This window comes from Haematobia irritans, chromosome 1 (assembly GCF_050003625.1).
Source record: "Haematobia irritans isolate KBUSLIRL chromosome 1, ASM5000362v1, whole genome shotgun sequence".
Lineage (NCBI taxonomy): Eukaryota > Metazoa > Arthropoda > Insecta > Diptera > Muscidae > Haematobia > Haematobia irritans.
Window position 1 is genome coordinate 173,008,249 of NC_134397.1, and position 21,827 is coordinate 173,030,075.

Consider the following 21,827-nt stretch of genomic DNA (forward strand, 5'->3'; position numbering starts at 1 on the left):
TTTTTTACAAACGAATAATAGAATTAGAACAAATAATAGAATTTTACATATATTCCAAAAATGTCGCAAGGTTTCGAAAGCATGCTAGGCACTTCATGCTAAAATAATAAATTTTTACTACGAAACCTCAAAATGTGTCTTACTTATTTAAGATATTAAGTCGAAACAGGACAGGGCTTGATATAAACGAAATAGTCTGTGGTTTTGGAACAAAGAGTATTTTTTTCTACACAAAAATATGGTCTCTTGAATTGGTGTACAATTGCTACCCTGAATATCAAACTGCTAACAGCTACCGTCTACATTAAATAGTTTAAATTCAATAGCTGTCCTTATAGATTAAAGTCCATCTTTAATTTAATTATTATTGTTTTTTTATTTTATTTCACCATATCATAACTACAATCAAAAATATTTACAGAAATACTTAAAGAAATTGCACTTGAATCGGAATAGATTCAAATATACATAATGTATTTTTATTTTGTAAACTCCTTCAAAAGAATTATATATTAGGTTTAAGTATTTTCTAATTATTACATTCTATTTATAGCATAATTGTATTTAATATAAGTGATTTTATATTAATTATAATAATAATATCTTTTTTTGATTTTTATATAATTTGAAATTTTAAAGTGAAATTGATTTTTGAAATCAATTCTATTGTATGTTTTCTTTAGAAATGTATTGAGATATTGTATATTATTTGTATAATTTAACTATGATTTATTAAATAAAAAAACTTCAAACCGTTTGATAAATTAAACAAAAAGAAAAAATAATAATACACATATAATTATTACAAAATTGTAAAATAATAAAAATTAAAAAAGGGTCAAAACAAAATATCTACCTCATATAAGAAATTTATATATAAATATATTTTAACATTGATTGAATCTAATTTGTTTTATTTTTCTGGATAAAGCCTACATGTATTACAAAGAGGGTCAAGGATCGATACTACATAAATTTAGTTTAATTTATATTTACAAGATATATTATTTTATTTTATTTTTTTATTTAATTTTCATAATTATTCTTAAACATTATAACATATTAATTAGAGAATAATCTAAATTCTATTGTTAATTTTTCACATTTAAATTACATTTATGAGCTTCTTGTTTAGAATTAAATTTACATTAACTAACTCAATTGATAGTATTCGGGTACAAAATCATTTGCCAGATTACTTAAAAAATTGAAATCTGACGAACTATTGGAGTTCTCTACTAAGCCGGTGAGATTTGCACCTGGTCCACCTTGCGGGTAATTGGAATTATGTGTAGGCATTGCGGTATTTGGTGGTACATTAGCGGGATTAACAAAACTATTCGCAACAGCACCAGGGGGCATTTGTATATGCGGCGGTGGATCACTGTCCAAAAGGCCATCAGTTGGCATGGGAGGCCCAACGTGATTATCTGAAAATTAACAATTTTAAAAATTAAATAATTTTTATAATAAGAAACAAAATAATATTTAGTTTTTGATTTTTTTACGAAAGTGTACGAGTATGAAACATGCAAAGAGCAAATATATTTATGAATCTCCTAATGTTAGTAGTTGTTTTTATCGAAAAATAAAAATGTGACCCAAATCGTATAGAAGATTGCACAGTTTTAAATTTTGATATCTAATTATTAGAACTATTGTCTAAAATATTTTCTAATCTGGCTTTGATAATAGAAATTAAAAAAAAAAAAAAAAAACACAAACATTTTTATATATGAAGTGGACCATTGCAGTAGATGGCCATCGCCTCTGTGTAACTTATTATTGAATTAATGTGGAAGTCTTACGCCTTGTAAATGGTAGAGCTTACAATATGGCTGATATGTATTGCAACCTATTTCAGGTTGAAATCATTTTTTGATATCATAACAGTAGACAGATTTATGGTGACAATCTAACAAAAGCATTTCCGTCTTTTGCATTCAAAACTAAATTTATTTGGGATGGAATTCAAGCGCGATAGTGTATATTTGGCTATTTGGAGGGCTATAGTTAGAGCCAATGCCCTGCTCGTATTCATCCCCCAGGGGTCAAAATAAATGCCGAATCATGGACAGACGAACATGTCAACCACAGACCATGGATATTCCAACAGGATTCACAATCGCACTCAGCACCCGTCAGCCGAGAATGGCTTAAAAAGAAGGCTTTGTCGACCATTTGAAGGTCATAAATCGTGCCAAAGTTAGCCAATTCGAATAAATCTAAACTTATTTTAAAATGCGATATTACACACAAAAACATTTTGCTCTGATTCAATCACGAAATTAATTGATCCAATTAATTTTTAATTGAAATGTTTTCAATCACAGAAATGATAGTATCAATTAAAAAAATTAATTGAAGGTCAATTAAAAAAATTAATTGAAGATCAATTAAAAAAATTAATTAAACCAATTAAAAATAATTGATACTATTTATTTTTGCGATTGAGTTTTGTTTCAATTAAAAAAATTGTTGAATCAATTAAAATTTTAATTGAATATTCTCTAAGACTCAATTAGGACTTGGAAAAATTTTTTCTGTGCAAACACATTTTTCTCTGATTCAATTAATTTTTTAATTGAAATGTCTTCAATCACAGAAATGATAGTATCAGTTAAAAAAAAAAATATTGAAAGTCAATTAAAAAATTAGTTGATACTATTAATTTTTGTGATTTTTGTTTCAATTAAAAAGTTTGTTGAAGCACTTCAATTTTTAATTGAATATTTTTTAAAACTCAATTAAATACTTTAATTGGAAACATTTTCTTGAAATCATTTTCTGTATATGTTCAACATTTTCTGCTATTGAACTGTAAAATTAAAATATAAAATATATAGCGCTTTACTTTGTTGCATTACATACTCGTATACAAAATTTTTTTCTGATTTAATCACGAAATTAATTATCCAATCAATTGTTTAATTGAAATGTCTTCACTCATGAAAATGATCACAATGTTCAATCAATCACAGTGTTAATTGGGTATAATAAAAAATATTTGATTAAAAAATAATTGATTTGTTTTGTTGTTAATTGGTTCAATTAAAAATCAATAAAAATCAACATCAACTAATGTTGATTGCAAAAATTAATTAATGTTTTGATTATTTCAATCAAAAAAGTAATTGATGTCGATTGGAAAACCCAATCAGTTTATTTAATTGATTCAATTAAATATTTAGTTTGACTTCATTTTCAATTAACTTTTTAATTGAAAGAGTTAAACAATTAATTGTGGTTTGTAATCGACAATGATTACATTTTTATACCCTCCACCATAGGATGGGGGTATATTAACTTTGTCATTCCGTTTGTAACACATCGAAATATTGCTCTAAGACCCCATAAAGTATATATTTTCTGGGTCGTGGTGAAATTCTGAGTCGATCTGAGCATGTCCGTCCGTCCGTCTGTTGAAAGCACGCTAACTTCCGAACGAAACAAGCTATCGTCTTGAAACTTGGCACAAGTAGTTGTTATTGATGTAGGTCGGATGGTATTGCAAATGGGCCATATCGCTCCACTTTTACGTATAGCCCCCATATAAACGGACCCCCAAATTTGGCAAATTGCTCTAAGAGAAGCAAATTTTATCCGATCCGGCTGAAATTTGGTACATGGTGTTAGTATATGGTCTCTAACAACCATGCAAAAATTGGTTCATATCGGTCCATAATTACATATAGCCCTCATATAAACCGATCCCCCGATTTGGCTTGCGGAGCCTCTAAGAGAAGCAAATTTCATCCGATCCGGCTGAAATTTGGTACATGGTATTGGTATATGTCCTCTAATGACCATCCAAAAATTGATCCACATCGGTCCATAATTATATATAGCCCCCATATAAATCGATCCCCCAATTTGGCTTGCGGAGCCTCTAAGAAACGAAAATTTCATCCGATCCGGCTGAAATTTGGTACATGGTGTTGGTATATGTTCTCTAATGACCATGCAAAAATTGGTCCATATCGGTCCATAATTATATATAGCCCCCATATAAATCGATTCTCAGATTTGTCCTCCGGAGCCTCTTGGAGGAGCAAAATTAATCCGATCGGGTTGAAATTTGGAACATGGTGTTAGAATGTGGTCTCTAACAAACACGCAAGAACTGGTCCATATCGGTCCATAATTATATATAGCCCCCGTATAAAGCGTTCTCCAGATTTGATCTCCGGAGCCTCTTGGAGGAGCCGATGCGGTTGAAATTTGCAACGTGGTGTTAGTATAAGGCCGCTAATATCCATGGCAAAATTGGTCCATATCGGTCTATAGTTATATATAGCCGATCCCCAATCACACAAAAATTGGTCCATATCGGTTGCCACTCGAGCAAAAAATAATCTACCAAAATTTTGTCAAAATTTTATTTCTATAGAAAGTTTTGTCAAAATATTATTTCTATAGAAAATTTTGTCAAAATTTTTTTTCTAAAGAACATTTTGTCAAAATTTTATTTCTATAGAAAATTTTTTCCAAATTTTATTTCTATAGAAATTTTTTTTCAAAATTTTACTTTTATAGAAAATGTCAAAATTTTATTTTGTCAAAATTTTGTTTCTATAGAAACTTTAAACTTAATTATATACGTATTTAATAGGCCATTTTTTGTTTAATATATACGACGTATGGACTTTGTGGTATATATTACGGTGTTAGGAAGTTTTAAGATACCTTGCCATCGGCAAGTGCGGTAACACTTGCCGATGGCAAGTAATTCGATTGTGGATGACAGTCTTCAGTAGAAGTTTCTACGCAATCCATGGTGGAGGGTACATAAGCTTCGGCCTGGCCGAACTTACGGCCGTATATACTTGTTTTAAATTAAATTAATTGGAACAATTAAGTGTTTAATAAAAACCACTCATTTTCTTAACTAATTTTTTGTGTTCTTAGTTTGATTAAAAAACATGATTGTACCAAATTATTTTTTAATTAAAAATTTTCAATCATAGATCTAATTGACTTACGGCCATTTTCATGTAGCTCCGTTAGGCTTTAACTGCCAGTTAACAGAAAGTAAATTGCAAATATCTTCTGTTCGGTTAACTTTAACTGAAAAACTTTCATCAGTTAAGTTCCTAATTCGCATATGGAATACATAGGCAAGATGACAGCTTCGACCATACTATGGTTTAAAAGTTGGTTAGTTAACGGAACACTAACGGAGCTTTATGAAAATGGGGGTTAATGTTTTTAGTTTGATTAAAAAGTTAATTGTTTCAATTAATTTTTTAATTGAAAAAGTTTTCAGATTTAAAAGACTTTTTAATTGGAAATAGTTTGGCGATATTTTTTTCTGTGTATTGGCCACCCTGTATTAGTCTTCTACCGGTCTCGTCCCAGGCGATGGATAGGAGAAGAAGATGGGCGGGAGATTTGGATGAAGGGTAGTGGCCTTGTGCTGGTAATCAATTTTTCAATTATCAATTAATCCACGAAGCATCGATATTATGGACTTGAAGAAGGATATGCATTGAATTTTTCGTCTGTTGGACATGAATCAGGTCTCATTGTCCATCAATACGAGTCCTGATGGAATTACAGCTTTTATGTTAAATTCATTGATTTATCCAGAGTTTATTAACTAATCAGATCATTCAAATGATCTTTGAGAGGCTTGTCATATTTAACACCTGGGAAATTACTAGGGGCGCAATCACCCTAGTCATTCTCCAGAAGCCAGGTACGGATGTATCGAGATTCCTAGTGCGGGGTGTTATTTCCGAAATTGTCCAAATATGTATATGTATATGGGAACGACTTTAGAATTTCTTAATAGTTGTAAATATGTAGTAGCAAATAAGGAAACATTTTCAATTTTTTTAGTTCTAAGCTTAATAATATTTTTCTTAAATGAATAACAATAAAAATGCGCTTCTTAAAAAAATATCGTAATATTTACAACCATCGGCTATTTCATTCAGTCCTGCCTAATATAACTAAAAATTTACGTTTGTCTCCCACCGATTCTGGTATTCGGTTGTACACATGTTTTCCTTCATTCAAAGTTCACCACAAATCGTATACTCACCACCTAATGGCTGTTGATGATGATGACCAAAATGACCATGGCCATGGTGATTATAAGCATGGGGATTATATTGTTGGTCCACCATAGCAGAATGGTGTGGTGGTGGTGGCCCAGCTGCACCACCCTGATGATGATGGTGGTGATGATGATGATGATTATTGTAGAATTGCTGTTGCAGTTGATTATGTTGAGCACCAGGTGGCAGCGGTGGAGGTGGTGGGCCAGTACCTTCCATATGAATACCTAGTGCCGAAGCTGTGGCCGAATTGATATGAGACATATGGTGTGGCTGGTGATGATTGAAATCTCCTGGTTGTTGTTGTTGTGGGAAATTGATGGGGTCATAGTAAACGCCACTACCATTAGCACCCTGGGTCTTTGGGTCATAATAATTTCCAGAACTATCGAAATCATTGGGAATTTGTGATTGATGATTATGTGGTCCATAGGGTATTCCACCTGTACCTCCATGATGGGGATGGTGATTATAATTGTGACCCGCTTGGAATTGCATGGATTCACCACCACCACCACTAGAATGGTGATTATAAAATGGTTGTTGTATATGCTGTGCTTGCTGTTGCGGTGGTGTATGAAATACATTGGCGCTCTGGTGCAATTTCGCCGCTACCACATCATTACCACCTTTCATGTGTGGTGAACTTTGAGATGTTGCCATGAAATCTGGTTTGGGACTTAGATATTCACCATTGGGTATATGCATTTGCTGTTGTTGCTGTAGACGATGGGCCAAGTGTTGTGGTGAACCAGCTGCGGCAAATTCAATATCATATTTTCCATAATAATCTTGACCGGATGTTGGCTGTTGAGGCAGTGGTGGCTGGTGTTGTTGTTGTTGACCATGTAGTTGTTGTTGGTGGTGTGGCGATTGTAGCTGATGTTTGCTACCATAATAAGCTGGATAAAATGGCCCATTTGTCTCAACAGATGTTGGTGTAGTCGCCATATTTGCGGTAGCCGCATTAGCTGAGGCATTTGAATTGTAACGCCTTTTACCCCCATTACTGCTATTAGCCGTGGCCTGACTATGTTGCGACGATGTATCCGAATCTCTTCGATAGCCCGAAGCAATACCGCCAATGGATATGGGAGTATCATAACCAGAAAATTGAGAGATCTTTTGAGTGGATGTGGAGACCACTGATTCCTTTTTGATGTGTTGATCATCCTTTTTCTTCACCTTAATGGGTGTCTCCTCGATATCGTCATCTAAACTTCCGCTGGAGGCTACACTGGAATCAGCACTTACCATATTGGAGGCGGACACTGTAGTACTACCCAATAGATTAGATGATATGCCAGATTCCAATGTAGAATTAGGAGTCACTGAAAGGAAGGAAAGATGAATGAATGATCAGTATTAAAATAGGGCCAAAACAAATCGTACTGATAACTATGAGGAATATAGAGGAATAAATGGGGAATTTTTGAAAAAAAAAAAGAACAGTCTAAGGGACACTCTCGCTTTCAAACAAATCGATAGCGTATGTGCGTTCTCACCATATACGCTATCGATTTGCCTAATATTTTGACAGAAAATGAATCCACCGAGTTGTGCTGACGTTTTTAGCCTCCATCACGGTTGCCCCTCGTGAAAAAATTAATCTACCAAAATTTGAAGAAAATTTTACCAATGAACTATCAAATTAAAAAATTTAATTTTTTTAATTAAATTTGTGGTTTGTGGCATTTGCAATATTATATATTATGATCTCTCCTATTAGCGACAATCTTTTGATGTATCTGTTAAATTATAAATGGGTCGAATTTTAAAGGTTTTAATGAGTTTACCTTGCACCTACAAGGGAAACTTACTACTTCTACAAAAAGGGATAACTTACTTACAATGGACTTTGTATGACCTAACATAAATATTAAAATTTAAATTAAACAAGTAAGTAAATTAGAAAGTCGGACGGGGCCGACTATATTATACCCTGCATCACTTTGTAGATCTAAATTTTCGATACCATATCACATCCATCAAATGTGTTGGGGGCTATATATAAAGGTTTGTCCCAAATACATACATTTAAATATCACTCGATCTGGACAGAATTTGACAGGGTGGAACACAATATTAGTAAAAAAATTTTAAGGAAACTTCGCAAAAGTTTATTTATGTATTATTATGTATTATGTATTAGAAGTTTAGGAAAATTAGAGTCATTTTTATAACTTTTGGACTAAGTAGTGGCGATTTTACAAGGAAAATGTTGGTATTTTGAACATTTTTGTCGAAATCAGAAAACATATATATGGGAGCTATATCTAAATCTGAACCGATTTCAACCAAATTTGGCACGCATAGCAACAATGCTAATTCTACTCTCTGTGCAAAATTTCAACTAAATCGGGGTTAAAAATTGGCCTCTGTGGTCATATGAGTGTAAATCGGGCGAGAGCTATATATGGGAGATATATCTAAATCTGAACCGATTTCAACCAAATTTGGCACGCATAGCTACAATGCTAATTCTACTCCCTGTGCAAAATGTCAACTAAATCGGAGTTAAAAATTGGCCTCTGTGGTCATATGAGTGTAAATCGGGCGAAAGCTATATATGGGAGATATATCCAAATCTGAACCGATTTCAACCAGATTTGGCAAGCATAGTTACAATGCTAATTCTACTCCCTGTGCAAAATTTCAACTAAATCGGAGTTAAATATTGGCCTCTGTAGTCATATGAGTGTAAATCGGGCGAAAGCTATATATGGGAGATATATCCAAATCTGAACCGATTTCAACCAAATTTGGCACGCATAGTTACAATGCTAATTCTACTACCTGTGCAAAATTTCAACTAAATCGGAGTTAAAAATTGGTCTCTGTGGTCATATGAGTGTAAATCGGGCGAAAGCTATATGTGGGAGATATATCTAAATCTGAACCGATTTCAACCAAATTTGGCACGCATGGCTACAATGCTAATTCTACTCCCTATGCAAAATTTCAACTAAATCGGAACAAAAAAATTGGCCTCTGTGGGCAAATGAGTGTAAATCGGGCGAAAGCTATATATGGGAGCTATATCTAAATCTGAACCGATTTGGGCTGATATTTGGCAAGTTTTCGAGACCCATAAAATATTCGGATGTACGGAATTTGAGGAAGATCGGTTGATACACACGTCAATTATGACCAGATCGGTGAAAAATATATATGGCAGCTATATCTAAATCTGAACCGATTTTTTCCAATATCAATAGGGATCGTCTTTTGAGCCGAAACAGGACCCTATACCAAATTTTAAGACAATCGGACTAAAACTGCGAGCTGTACTTTGCACACAAAAATACATCAACAGACAGACAGACGGACGGACAGACAGACAGACAGACAGATAGACAGACATCGCTAAATCGACTCAGAATTTAATTCTAAGCCGATCCGTATACTAAAAGGTTGGTCTATGATTACTCATTCTTAGCGTTACATACAAATGCACAAACTTATTATACCACAGTAGCGGTGAAGGGTATAAAAAGGGATAACTTACTTACAATGGACTTTGTATGACCTAACATAAATATTAAAATTTAAATTAATGGAAAATTTGTTAAAATTCTATTTCTATAGAAAAATTTCTCAAAATTTGTTTTATTTTTTTTCTATAGAACATTTTTTAAAAATTTTGTTTCTATAGAAAAATTTCTCAAAATTTTATTTCTATAGAAAAATTCTCAAAATTTTATTTCTAAAGAAAAATTTCTCAATTTTTTTTCTATAGAAAATTTTCTCAAAATGTTATTTCTATTTTTCAAAAAAAAAAAAAATGTTCTCAAAATTTTGTCAAAATGTTATTTCTATAGAAAATTTTGATCAATTTTTTTCTATACAAAATTCAGGTACTTCTTAGTTGGAGAGGAGAGTTTTGAAAAATTTGGTAGAATTCTATCAATTGTGGCAACCGTGCTTGCAATGGCTAATGCGCTTTACAGACTATCAGTTATTCCGGACGGTATGTCGGTGTTTGTCAAGAATCTTACAGTGTGTCGGATCGATATGACTGGTCGGCGATGACTAAATTATCGGTAAATGTGTTATCGATCCCATAAACATGCAACAGTATCGATTATGCCTTCGGACTTAACTTATAATGTGCACAATATATGGGATATGTTCGACACGAGCACTGTCGTCCGGAATAACTGATAGTCTGTAAAGCGCATAAGGCCCCTTCAATTGAACGTGCACATTTTGGGGAGGCTGCACTGGATTTTCCAATCGAACAAAAATTTTCGATTTATGGGTAAAAGGTGTAAAATATGCAACACATTTTTTACCAATTGAAATCATTATTAGACAAACGAAATCGCCCTTAAAAAAATTTTTTAATTTTTTTAAATTAAAAAATTGAAAGATTTCTAAATTATTTCTACCCTTTAGCAATCGAAATCTAAACACCAATCAGGGAAACTAATGTAGATGCTCTTAACGAAATTTAAAATTTCTTTGAAATAATGAAATTTTAATTAAAATAAAGTTTAAATTCTTTGCTTCAAAATTTTTTTTTCATTAAATTTAGGTCACAAATTTTGCAAATTTGCGTCCCTCCGTTAATGTCGTATGTCTTTGAACTAAGGCTAATTTTCCTTCGAGTAAAGAAACACATGTTTGATTTAAAGAAATTGTCTTTAAATTAACTGAAATATTGAAACTTTAGATTTAAGATAAAAACGCTTCAAATATAGGCTACGACTTATTTTGAGGATTAGCGTCTTTAGTTTAAAGTTGTTTTGAAATCAAGAGAAAATTTTTAACTTTGAAGTATCCGTTATAATTTGGATTTTTAAACTGGTATTTGTTTTTACGTGAGTAGCTTTATTAATAAACCGCGAAAAGAGAATGAAAATTTGATAAATGAGATCTGTATTCTTAATTTTATTGGTCCTAGAACTAAAGCCAGATAGGTCGTTAAAAATTTTCTTTATTTTAAAAAAGACATATATTTGGCTCGGCATCAATACCAAAATCCTAAGGGAAAGTCAAATTCTTTGGATCTAAGTAAACTTTTTTTTGAGTGTATTTGGCTCGGAATCAATAACAAAATCCTTAAGGGAAGGTCAACACCTTTAGACCCCATTAAACTTTTTTTGGGAGTGTTCGTGAAAATATAAGGTCGGGTAATAAATATTAAATTGATAATCTCTAAAGTAGAATATTGTTGGGAATGAAATGTTGAATTGTAATTTGTAAAATGTTCAACAGTTTACAACAATAAGCGTACAAAGGTCTTATGAATTCGACCATAGAATAAATCATATAGTCTATGAAATAATTTGTTGATTTTAATTTGACCTCTATAAAATTTGGTATACTTCGCCAATTTAACGGAAATATTATATATGATTGCTATTATCTACCATCGTATGAAAAGAACATAAATTTCGAAATATACTAAAATTAACTATCATTGAGCCATAGAGTCCAAATTGTCTAGAAATTGAAAAAAAAAATCAAATTTCCAAAACTTTCTAATAACATTTGTTAGAGATAGTATTAATTGAATATTTATTAATTTTAGTAATATAATCAATATGTGGAATCCACGCGGTATATACACTCAAAACAAAAAAAAAGTTTACTTGGATCCAAAGATTTTCACTTTCCCTTAAGGATTTTGGTATTGATTCCTAGCCAAATAAATAAAGACAGTTTCTAGGGCGTTATCGATCTTTAAATCTAGGCTCTATAAAATTTAAATTAGGATACAGACCTGATCTATCGAATTTTCTTTTTCGTTTTGCGATTCAAATTTGTATAAAAATCCAAATTATTGTAGTTACTTGAAAATAAAAAATGTTTTCTTCATTTCAAAAACAAAAAAAAACTTTAAACTAAAATGGAAAAATGCTTCTTATAAGTCTTAACCTACACTCAAAAAAAGTTTATTTGGATCCAAAGATTTTGACCTTCCTTTAAGGATTTTGGCATTAATTCCCAGCCAAAAATGAGGTTTCTTTAAAATAAAGATATTTTTAACGACCTATCTGGCTTTCAATCTAGGATTAATAAAATTAAAATTAGAATACAGATATCATTTATCAAAATATCATTCTCTTTTCGCGGTATATTAATAAAGCTATACACGTACAAACAAATGCCAGTTTAAAAATCCAATTTGTAACGGTTACTTCAAAATACAAAATGTTTTCTTAATTCAAAAAAAAAAAACTTTAAGCCAGAGAAAAAAATCCTTAAGTCTTTGTCTATACACTCAAAAAAAAAAGTTTACTTGGATCCAAAGATTTTGACCTTTCTTTAAGGATTTTGGTATTGATTGCGAGCCAAAGATGCGGCTTCTTTAAAATAAAGACATTTTTTACGGACCTCCCTGCTTTTAAATCTAGGATCAATAAAATTAAAATTGGATACAGATCTCATTCATCGAATTTTTATTCTCTGATTGCGATATATTAATAAAGGTATGTACAACAAATTCCAGTCTCAAAATCTAAATTATGCCAAGTACTTCAAAGTAAAAACTATTTTCTTAATGCTAAAAAAACTTTAAACCAAAGATGCAAATACTTAAAATAAGTCTTAGTCTATATTTGAAGCGTTTTAATCTTAAATTTAAAAATTCAATATGTCAGTTGAGTTAAAGACGTCTTCTTTATATGAAAAATGTTTTCTTTATTTTAAGGAACATTTGCCTTACTGCAAAGATCTACAACTTCAACAGAGGGACGCAAAATTTCAAGATTTGTTTCCTAAATTTAATGAAAAAAATGTTTGAAGCAAAGATTATAAATTTTCTTTTAATTAAAATTTCATTATTTTAAAGAATTTTGTCCTTAGCATTGCGTAAATTTTGAGTCCTAAAATTTAAGTTGCATAATCCTCCGTATTAGGTCAATATTTTTTTCAGTGTGTTTGAAGTGTTTTTGTCATAAATCTAAAGATCCAATATTTCAGTTAATTTAAGGACGATTTCCTTAAATAAAAAATGTTTTTTTAGTTTAAGGAAAATTTGCCTCAGTTCAAAGACATATGACTTTAACGGAGGGAGGGAAATTTACAAAATTTGTGTCCTAAATTTAATTTAATCTGTGAAGCAACGATTAGAAACTTTATTTTAATTAAAATTTTATTATTTTAAAGAAATTTGTCTTTAATATTTTGTAAATTCCGCATCCTAAAATTTAGGTTGCACTATCTCTAATATCATGTAAATATTTTTTCAGTGTATATTTGAAGCGATAATTTAATTTAATTTAAAGCCAATTTCTTTAAATTAAAATTGTTTTCTTTATTTTAATGAGAATTTGCCTTGCTTCGAAGACATGCGACTTTGACAGAGGGACGTGAATTTCAAAGATTCGTGTCATAAACTTAAAGAAGGACGGAAGTGGCTACCTTATAGCTCTCGACCGTACTCAGTCTTGGGAGAGTTCGCTTTTCTTCAGGGATAGATTGCGGATCCGTATACAGAAATAAAAAAATTATTGTTGTCAGGCCAAAGATTTCACGTCCTTAACAAACGAATGCGAATATAAAATTCGATAAACTTTTTAATCAAGTTGTTTAGCAAATTTATTGACATTTTGTATATCGACTACAAAGCTAAAATGCTTTCAAAAATCGTCTTTATTTTTAAAGACGAAAAATCCTTATCCTTATCGTGTTTATCTTAAAGACGATTTTTACTTAAAACATAATTTCTACTTAAAGTCGAGTCTGAATTTGGAATTTTAAGTTGTCGTTAACACATTTTCAAAGGACTTTTATAGGACTTGAAGCAAAATGCTGGAAACCCGAATAAATTAAAATTTCTTTCCTAGAATCAAGTACGCAAAACTCAAATTTAAAAGAGAATTGTGTCTTAAAGTTATCCCAAATTCAATTCTACGCTTTATGGGTTCGAAATCAATACAAAAATCATTCGTGCAAAGACAAAATCTTTGGAACCGGGAATGCTTCATTACAGCCGTTTTTTCAGGCTGACTTAGACTATTCAGTCCATTGTGATGGAAAGAACCAAGGAGTTGCTTCGCTTGCACGAAAGTGGTCAGTTAACGAAATTTGTTTTCCCCCCGGTGAGAAACCATTCCAAATTGAACAGTTTGTGAAAAAAAAACATATGTCCACTTTTCATTGGCCATTATAACTAAAGCGACACCGATGGTAATGGTGAAGCCCTTTGCAGTTAAACATTTCAGTTCCAGACAATGAACATACCAACACGAATCAGCACCATCGCACTCAGCACATGTCAACCAAGAATAGCCACCAATATCACAGAGATACTTTCGGGTAACGTGTGATGGATTTGCCGGACATTTGAAGACCATAATTTGTGCCAAAGGTAGCCAATTCGAACTGATTGTAAAATTTCATGTAATTTCCCACATTTTTTTTCTTTTTCTTTGCATTACATATCGGCCACCCTGTACATGTGAAACCACTTAGGGAAACTTTGAAATACTCAGAAATGACCCCAAAATTACAGAGAAGTATAAGCCACCACTTTGGTGTTCGGCCGAGTTTGGGATTGAGGTCATAACTCCTTCTATTCAAGGCAGATATGTTAAGCGTTGCACCACGACGGCTCAACACTTTAGAAAGCCTTCCAAAATTTTTACTTTATTATTTTAATAATTAATTCTAGTTGATCCAAATTTGGGCAACTTGACAAGTCTGAAATTCCACCCATTTGTTGGTAGTTATTTTAGTTTATTTATTTTTAATTTTTAATATAATTTCAAATACTTACAACTTCCTGCACTGGCATTATTATTGGTAGCGCTGGGTGTATTATTATTGTGACCTCGGGAATTCGATGTAGAATCTGGTATATCATCGGAGGGTAGTTCGCAACCTTGACATGATTTCTTTGAATTAGAATCTATAGAAGAGAAAAGAAGTTAAAAAAATAATAATTAATATTCTTATTCTTAAGAATACGAATTGACCCTGTTACGGGGAGTAACTGTGTGATTTTTTTTGTTTTTTTGGTCCAAAAATTCACCCCGTCACTTATAAACATCGCTCACATCAATTCTTTCAACTTTACAAAAAGGGTATCATTGGGTTTATACGATTTCCGTCAAAAAGTAAGAAACACAAAAAAAAACTGCTAAAACATTGCAAAATAAAAAGACAACTTCAAAGATACGCTCTTTTTTCAACTGACAATGATTGATAAGTTTCAGTATCGTTGCTTTTGGCTTCGTATTTTGTCCGTCCGACCATCCATCTGTCTGTCTGTTTGTCTGGTTTTGGGACGCCTGTTGTTACTGTCGTTTTGTTCTGTTTCTTTTTTTATCTGGATTTTTTTTGTTAAATTAAAGGTGGTAACTTTGTATTTTTTCATGGGTTTTGTTGTTTTGTTTTCGCCCCGCAGTAAATTGTTTATATAACTAAAATATAAGGCTTTAATGTTTTTATTTTTTTTTTGCTTTAGAAAATAGCAAATATACTTCAAATATTGTTGAGAAAAATATTCAGTGAAAATCTACATAATATTGCAGTAGTCTTTAAGATGGAGATGAGAAGTAGCCCCAAAGAAAGAATACTTGCCTCAGGAACGAAATTTTTGACAAACGAAATTCCTCTTTCTTATAAAGGATTTTCTTTTGGACCAACCAAGCCCAAATTAACGATATGCGGTTCAACGATTGTCTCTAGTTGTTTTTATTTGTCCTTAAAGAAAATTCTTTAGTGTTAAAAGAAAACTTTGCTTGTCTAAAACTTCGTTCCCCAGAAAAGAGAGCTCTTCTTTCAGTGTATACACCAAAATTAATGCTTTTCTGAGAAGTCGAAATTTTGCTAGGTGGATAAGTCTACTCCTACCATCCATCAGCATGTTAAACTCATTCATCTCATTAAGATATTCATAGCGACCGATGGATAAATCTAACTAGTATTCTTTCCCAGCAAAAACTGTCTTTACCAAATAATCATGGAGGTAACATAGCTCCAAATTTGTATGAGGAAAGTGGTTTTCTGCAGCATTACCAAAAGACTAAATTGAAGCGATGACCAGATATGGAGCAAAAATGTAGTTTGCGTGAAATAAATAACAAATCTAGGTACTATGTGGTTTTACTGCAGTGTTGTCAATATTTTTCTATTTCTTGTCCCCAAATTGGTACGCTTTCGTCAAAAATCCTCAATTTAAATTAAGATTCTTCACAAAAATCCTCAATAAATTTTTGACAAGTTTTATGAAAAAACAAGTATATATCGCCGTAAGTTCGGCTTGGCCGAATCTTATGTACCCTCCACCATGAATTGCGTACAAGCTGTCATCCACAATCGATTTACATGGGTTGCGCTAACCGATGGCAAGCTATCTTAAAACTTCTTAACACCGTCTTCTAAATTGTAACTTAGTCCATACGGGGTATATATTAAACAAAAAAGGCCGATTAAATACGTATATAATTCAGTTTGACAAAATTTTCGATAGAAATAAAATTTTGACAAAGTTTTCTATAGAAATAAAATTTTGACAAAATTTTCTATAGAAATAAAATTTTGACAAAGTTTTCTATAGATATAAAATTTTGACAAAATTTTCTATAGAAATAAAATTTTTACAGAATTTTCTACAGAAAAAAAATTTTGACAAAATTTTCTATAGAAATAAAATTTTGACAAAATTTTCTGTAGAAATAAAATTTTGACAAAATTTTCTATAGAAATAAAATTTTGACAAAATTTTTTATAAAAATAAAATTTTGATAAAATTTTCTATAGAAATAAAATGTTGACAAAATTTTCTATAGAAATAAAATTTTGACAAAATTTTCTATAGAAATAAAATTTTGACAAAATTTTCTATAGAAATAAAATTTTGGTAGATTATTTTTGGCGACATGAATCAATTATTGTGTGATTGGGGATCGGCTATATATAACAATGGACCAATATGGACCAATTTTGGCATGGTTGTTAGCGGCTATATACTAGCGTAATGTACCAAATTTCAACCGAATCGGATTAAGTTTGCTCCTCCAAGAGGTTCCGGAGTTTAAATTTGGGGATCCATTTATATTGGGGCTATATATAATTATGGACCGATATGGATCAATTTTTGCACGGTTGTTAGAGACTATATACTAACACCACGTACCAAATTTCAACCGGATTGGATGAATTTTGTTTTTCCAAGAGGCTCCAGAGTTCAAATCTGGGGATCGGTTTATATGGGGGCTATATATAATTATGAATCGATATGGATCAATTTTTGCACGGTTGTTAGAGACTATATACTAACACCACGTACCAAATTTCAACCGAATCGGATGAAGTTTGCTGCTCCAATAGGTTCCGGAGTTCAAATTTGGGGATCGATTTATATTGGGGCTATATATAAATATGACCCGATATGGATCAAGTTTTGTATGGTTGTTAGAGACTATATACGAGTATATAATTATAAACCAATATGGATCAATTTTTGCGTGGTTGTTAGAGACCATATACTAACACCACACGCAAAGAAAAAAAACGTTTGGAAAACGTGTACCGAAGACGTTTTTCTTTTGTTGGAGTTTTTTGAATTGTTTCGAAAATTTTAAACTTTTATCACCAAAAAAATTCGTTTGTTACAAAATTTTTATTTTTTCAATAAAAAAAGTTATTTTTGAAACAACAACACAGTCCATTCCGTTTATATCAAACACTGTTCTTTTCTGACTTTAGGTCTTTAATAAGACAAATTTTACAGTTCAAAATTTAATATACTACAATGTAATGTTGAAAATTTTTTCGGAATCTTCCGAACATATCTGGAATATATGTAAAAAAAAACAAAAAAACTTTGGTCGAAGCAGGGATCGAACCCACGACCCTTGGCATGCAAGTCGGACGTAGCAACCACTGCTCCACGGTGCCAAACTAAATGTTTGTTTCTGTTAAATAAACTTTGTTTATTCGGTTCGTGGGCGCCGCAAGCTATGCTATATATATATAACTTATATGGATATTTATCTATTGATGACCATAACAGGTACGTAGCTCAGTGGTTAGTGTGTTGGCTTACAAAGTGCATGGTCCGCGGTTCGATTCTCCGTCCAGGCGAAAGGTAAAAAAATTTTAAAAATTTATAAAATCGTATAATTTCTCCTACATTGTTGGTATTACAGGAAAATGTGTTAAGAACTAAAAAACCTCGTGGATGTGAGAAAGATGTGGGGGAAAATGCAATTAGCAAGAAAATGTTTTTTTTTTTTTTTTTTTTTTTTGAGTTTGTCTTTATGAAATTGTTTTTACATCCTGGAAAAGAATAAACGTTTATCATAAAAAGTATATACTTTTCTTCCAAAAACACTTCCTTACAGCGAAAAGCAAATGAGAAACGAACTTTGTTTGTCTAAAATTTCGTTTGGGAGGAACGAGTTATTTTTTTGCGTGCACGTACCAAATTTCAACCGGATCGGATGAAATTTGCTTCTCTAAGAGGCTCCGCAAGGCAAATCTGAGGGTCGGTTTATATGGGGGCTATGAAATGAAAGTGGGAGTTAGATCACCATGTATTTATGAACGAAAATTTACTTCGGAATACTTTAGTAATAAAATTGGATGGTAGATCAATCTTCATCACATCTTTAGCCATGGGATATATTGCCGAAATCATTGAGGAACACTGATGAGTGGGCAACATTTAGGCACGAAATGATTTCACCATTTGTAGAAAACTTTCATAGCCTAGCTAAGTGAAATTATAAATTAGCACTTAGGCTCCGTTTCTAGTCAAAATTCTCCATTTGTAGCGTATTGTGGATAAAAAGGAGTAAAATTTCTTTTTTAAATCCCTCAATTTACGGAAAGTCCCCGCCAAATGCCCAACTCAAAAATTTCGACCCCAATCACGACATCTCCAATTCGAGGGAAAAATCCTTAATACTGGCAACACTGTTACACAGAAAAAATATTTTTAGATTCAATCACGAAATTAATTGTGTCTGTGTATTTAACCACAAAAATGATAGTATCAATCACCAAAGTCAATTTAAAAAAATAATTAATTAAAAAATAAATTAAAAAATGTGATTGAGTTTTGTTTTAATTAATTTTTTTTAATCAATTATATTTGTAATAGAATAATTTTCAAAATACAATTAAAATTTTAATTGGAAATATTTTACTGAAAATTTTGGTACGTCATTATTCTTAAGCTAATGGTTTTTCTGGGGGTATGGCATAAAGCTCTTGGTAAGCATTTATTTAACTAAATTTGCTGGGTCTCCATGAGCCTACTTCATTATAGAAGCTGTTGTAGAAGCGGCAAAATTGCTTATAATTTCCAAAAGTTAAAATTACATCAAGCCAAACCAAAATTTGAAATTGTACAACAAATAACAGGTTGGCTGATAAGTTATAACTTTCAAAGCACATCCTGGGATTCTTGATCCAATTTGCTTCCACTTCCTATTCCTATGAAGTCGTTTTAAGCGACAAGTAAATGACGTAGGAAGGAAAGTAACGAAAAAGTAAAATTAAATTAAATTAAAAATTTCACACCTACTGCGTTTTGAACCTGTTGTTGGGAGTTTTTATTTCCATGGAAGTTAATTTGGGAAGCCTTTGAAAAATTCTGGGTAAAATGCATCTGTGCCAATTTTGCACCACTTCCGGATCTCGAACGATACAAATATCTTGGATCGGGAGCCACCGTGGTGCAATGGTTAGCATGCCCGCCTTGCATACACAAGGTCGTGGGTTCGATTCCTGCTTCGACCGAACACCAAAAAGTTTTTCAGCGGTGGATTATCCCACCTCAGTAATGCAGGTGACATTTCTGAGGTTTTCAAAGCTTCTCTAAGTGGTTTCACTGGAATGTGGAACGCCGTTCGGACTCGGCTATAAAAAGGAAGTCCCTTGTCATTGAGCTTAACATGGAATCGGGCAGCACTCAGTGATAAGAGAGAAGTTCACCACTGTGGTATCACAATGGACTGAATAGTCTAAGTGAGCCTGATACATCGGGCTGCCACATAACCTAACCTAACCTAACCTTGGATCGGTCGTTATAAGTTCTCCACAGTTAAATATATGCGTTTTGATTCATTGGACTGCCATTTGCAGCATAGCTGCTAAAGGAATGAAAATCACAAATTTGGGGAAAAATCCCCAACGCTGACAACACTAGTCAAACCACAAAAAATACAGATTTCGTTCTCATTCCCGCTACAAAAACACTAATTTGGGGACAAATTCTAACTATTGGCAAAGGAAAAATGTCGTCCTCAATTACGAAAAAAATCCCCAATTTGGAGAAAAATTTCCAATACTGGCAACACTGGTCAAACACTAAAATCATAAAAATTTCGTTCTCATTCACGGGAATAAGTCCCAATGCAGTCAAATCCCCCAAAAAATAAATAAAAATTTCGTCTTCATACACGGTACAAAATCCGCATTTTGGGGACAAGTCCACAAGACTGTCAAAACCGATCAAACCAGAAATAAATAAAAATTTCGTCCTCATTCACGGGAAAATATCTCCAATTTGGGGAAAAATCTCATACACGGGGACATATCCCTAATACAGGCAATATTGGTCAATAGCTCCCCTCCCCCAAAAGAAACAAGTAAGGAAAGTCTAAAGTCGGGCGGGACCGACTATATTATACCCTGCACCACTTTGTAGATCTAAGTTTTCGATACCATATCACATCCGTCAAATGTGTTGGGGGCTATATATAAAGGTTTGTCCCAAATACATACATTTAAATATCACTCGATCTGGACAGAATTTGATAGACTTCTACAAAATCTATAGACTCAAAATTTAAGTCGGCTAATGTACTAGGGTGGAACACAATGTTAGTAAAAAAATATGGGAAACATTTAAATCTGAAGCAATTTTAAGGAAACTTCGCAAAAGTTTATTTATGATTTATCGCTCGATATATATGTATTAGATGTTTAGGAAAATTAGTGTCATTTTTACAACCTTTCGACTAAGCAGTGGCGATTTTACAAGGAAAATGTTGGCATTTTGACCATTTTTGTCGGAATCAGAAAAACATATATATGGGAGCTATATCTAAATCTGAACCGATTTCAATCAAATTTGGCACACATGACTATAAGACTAAGTGTTATGTTTGTACGAAATTTCAAGCAAATCGGTATAAAACTCTGGCTGCTGGGTCCATATTAGTGCATATCGGGCGAAAGATATATATGGGAGCTATATCTAAATCTGAACCGATTTCTTCCAAAATCAATAGGATTCTATTCTGACCCAAATTAGGAACATGTGCCAAATTTGAAGGCGATTGGACTTAAATTGCGACCTAGACTTTGATCACAAAAATGTGTTCACAGACAGACGGACGGACGGACGGACAGACGGCCAGACGGACAAGTTCATATCGACTCAGGGACCCACCCTGAGCATTATTGCCAAAGACACCATGTTTCTATCTCGTCTCCTTTTGGGTGTTACAAACATATGCACTAACTTATAATACCCTGTTCCAAAGTGTGGCGCAGGGTATAAAAATTAGAAGAAAATAAAAGTTGTTTCACTTAAAAAACTTATGTGTACGGTCATTAAATTTTTTCTGTGTACAATACACTGGTCAAATCCCATAATAATAAACATTTTCTCTTCGTTCACGGGATAAAATCCCTATTTTGGGAACAAATCCCCAATAGTGGAAACTCCGACCAAACCGTAAATAAATAAAAATTTCGTCCTAATTCACTGGAAAAAATATCCAATTTGAAGAACATTTTCAAATACTGACAACACTGGGCCAACACCAAAATAATAAAAATATTGTCCTCATT

General features: G+C 32.4%; 1 protein-coding gene across 3 annotated transcripts in view; it reads right to left on the bottom strand.

Annotated features, from left to right (window-relative positions):
• Positions 1-961: 961 nt before the first annotated feature.
• Positions 962-21,827, bottom strand: part of pb (homeobox proposcipedia) — a 234,447-nt gene continuing 213,581 nt past the window's right edge. For all 3 annotated transcript variants that reach the window (XM_075292141.1, XM_075292142.1, XM_075292140.1), the window contains exons 5-7: positions 14,791-14,922; positions 6,047-7,393; positions 962-1,430 (exon numbers count right to left, since the gene is read on the bottom strand). In XM_075292141.1, the coding sequence (XP_075148256.1) occupies positions 1,153-1,430; positions 6,047-7,393; positions 14,791-14,922 (1,757 nt within the window). In that variant the 3' untranslated portion in view covers positions 962-1,152. The remainder of the gene's footprint in view (positions 1,431-6,046; positions 7,394-14,790; positions 14,923-21,827) is intronic.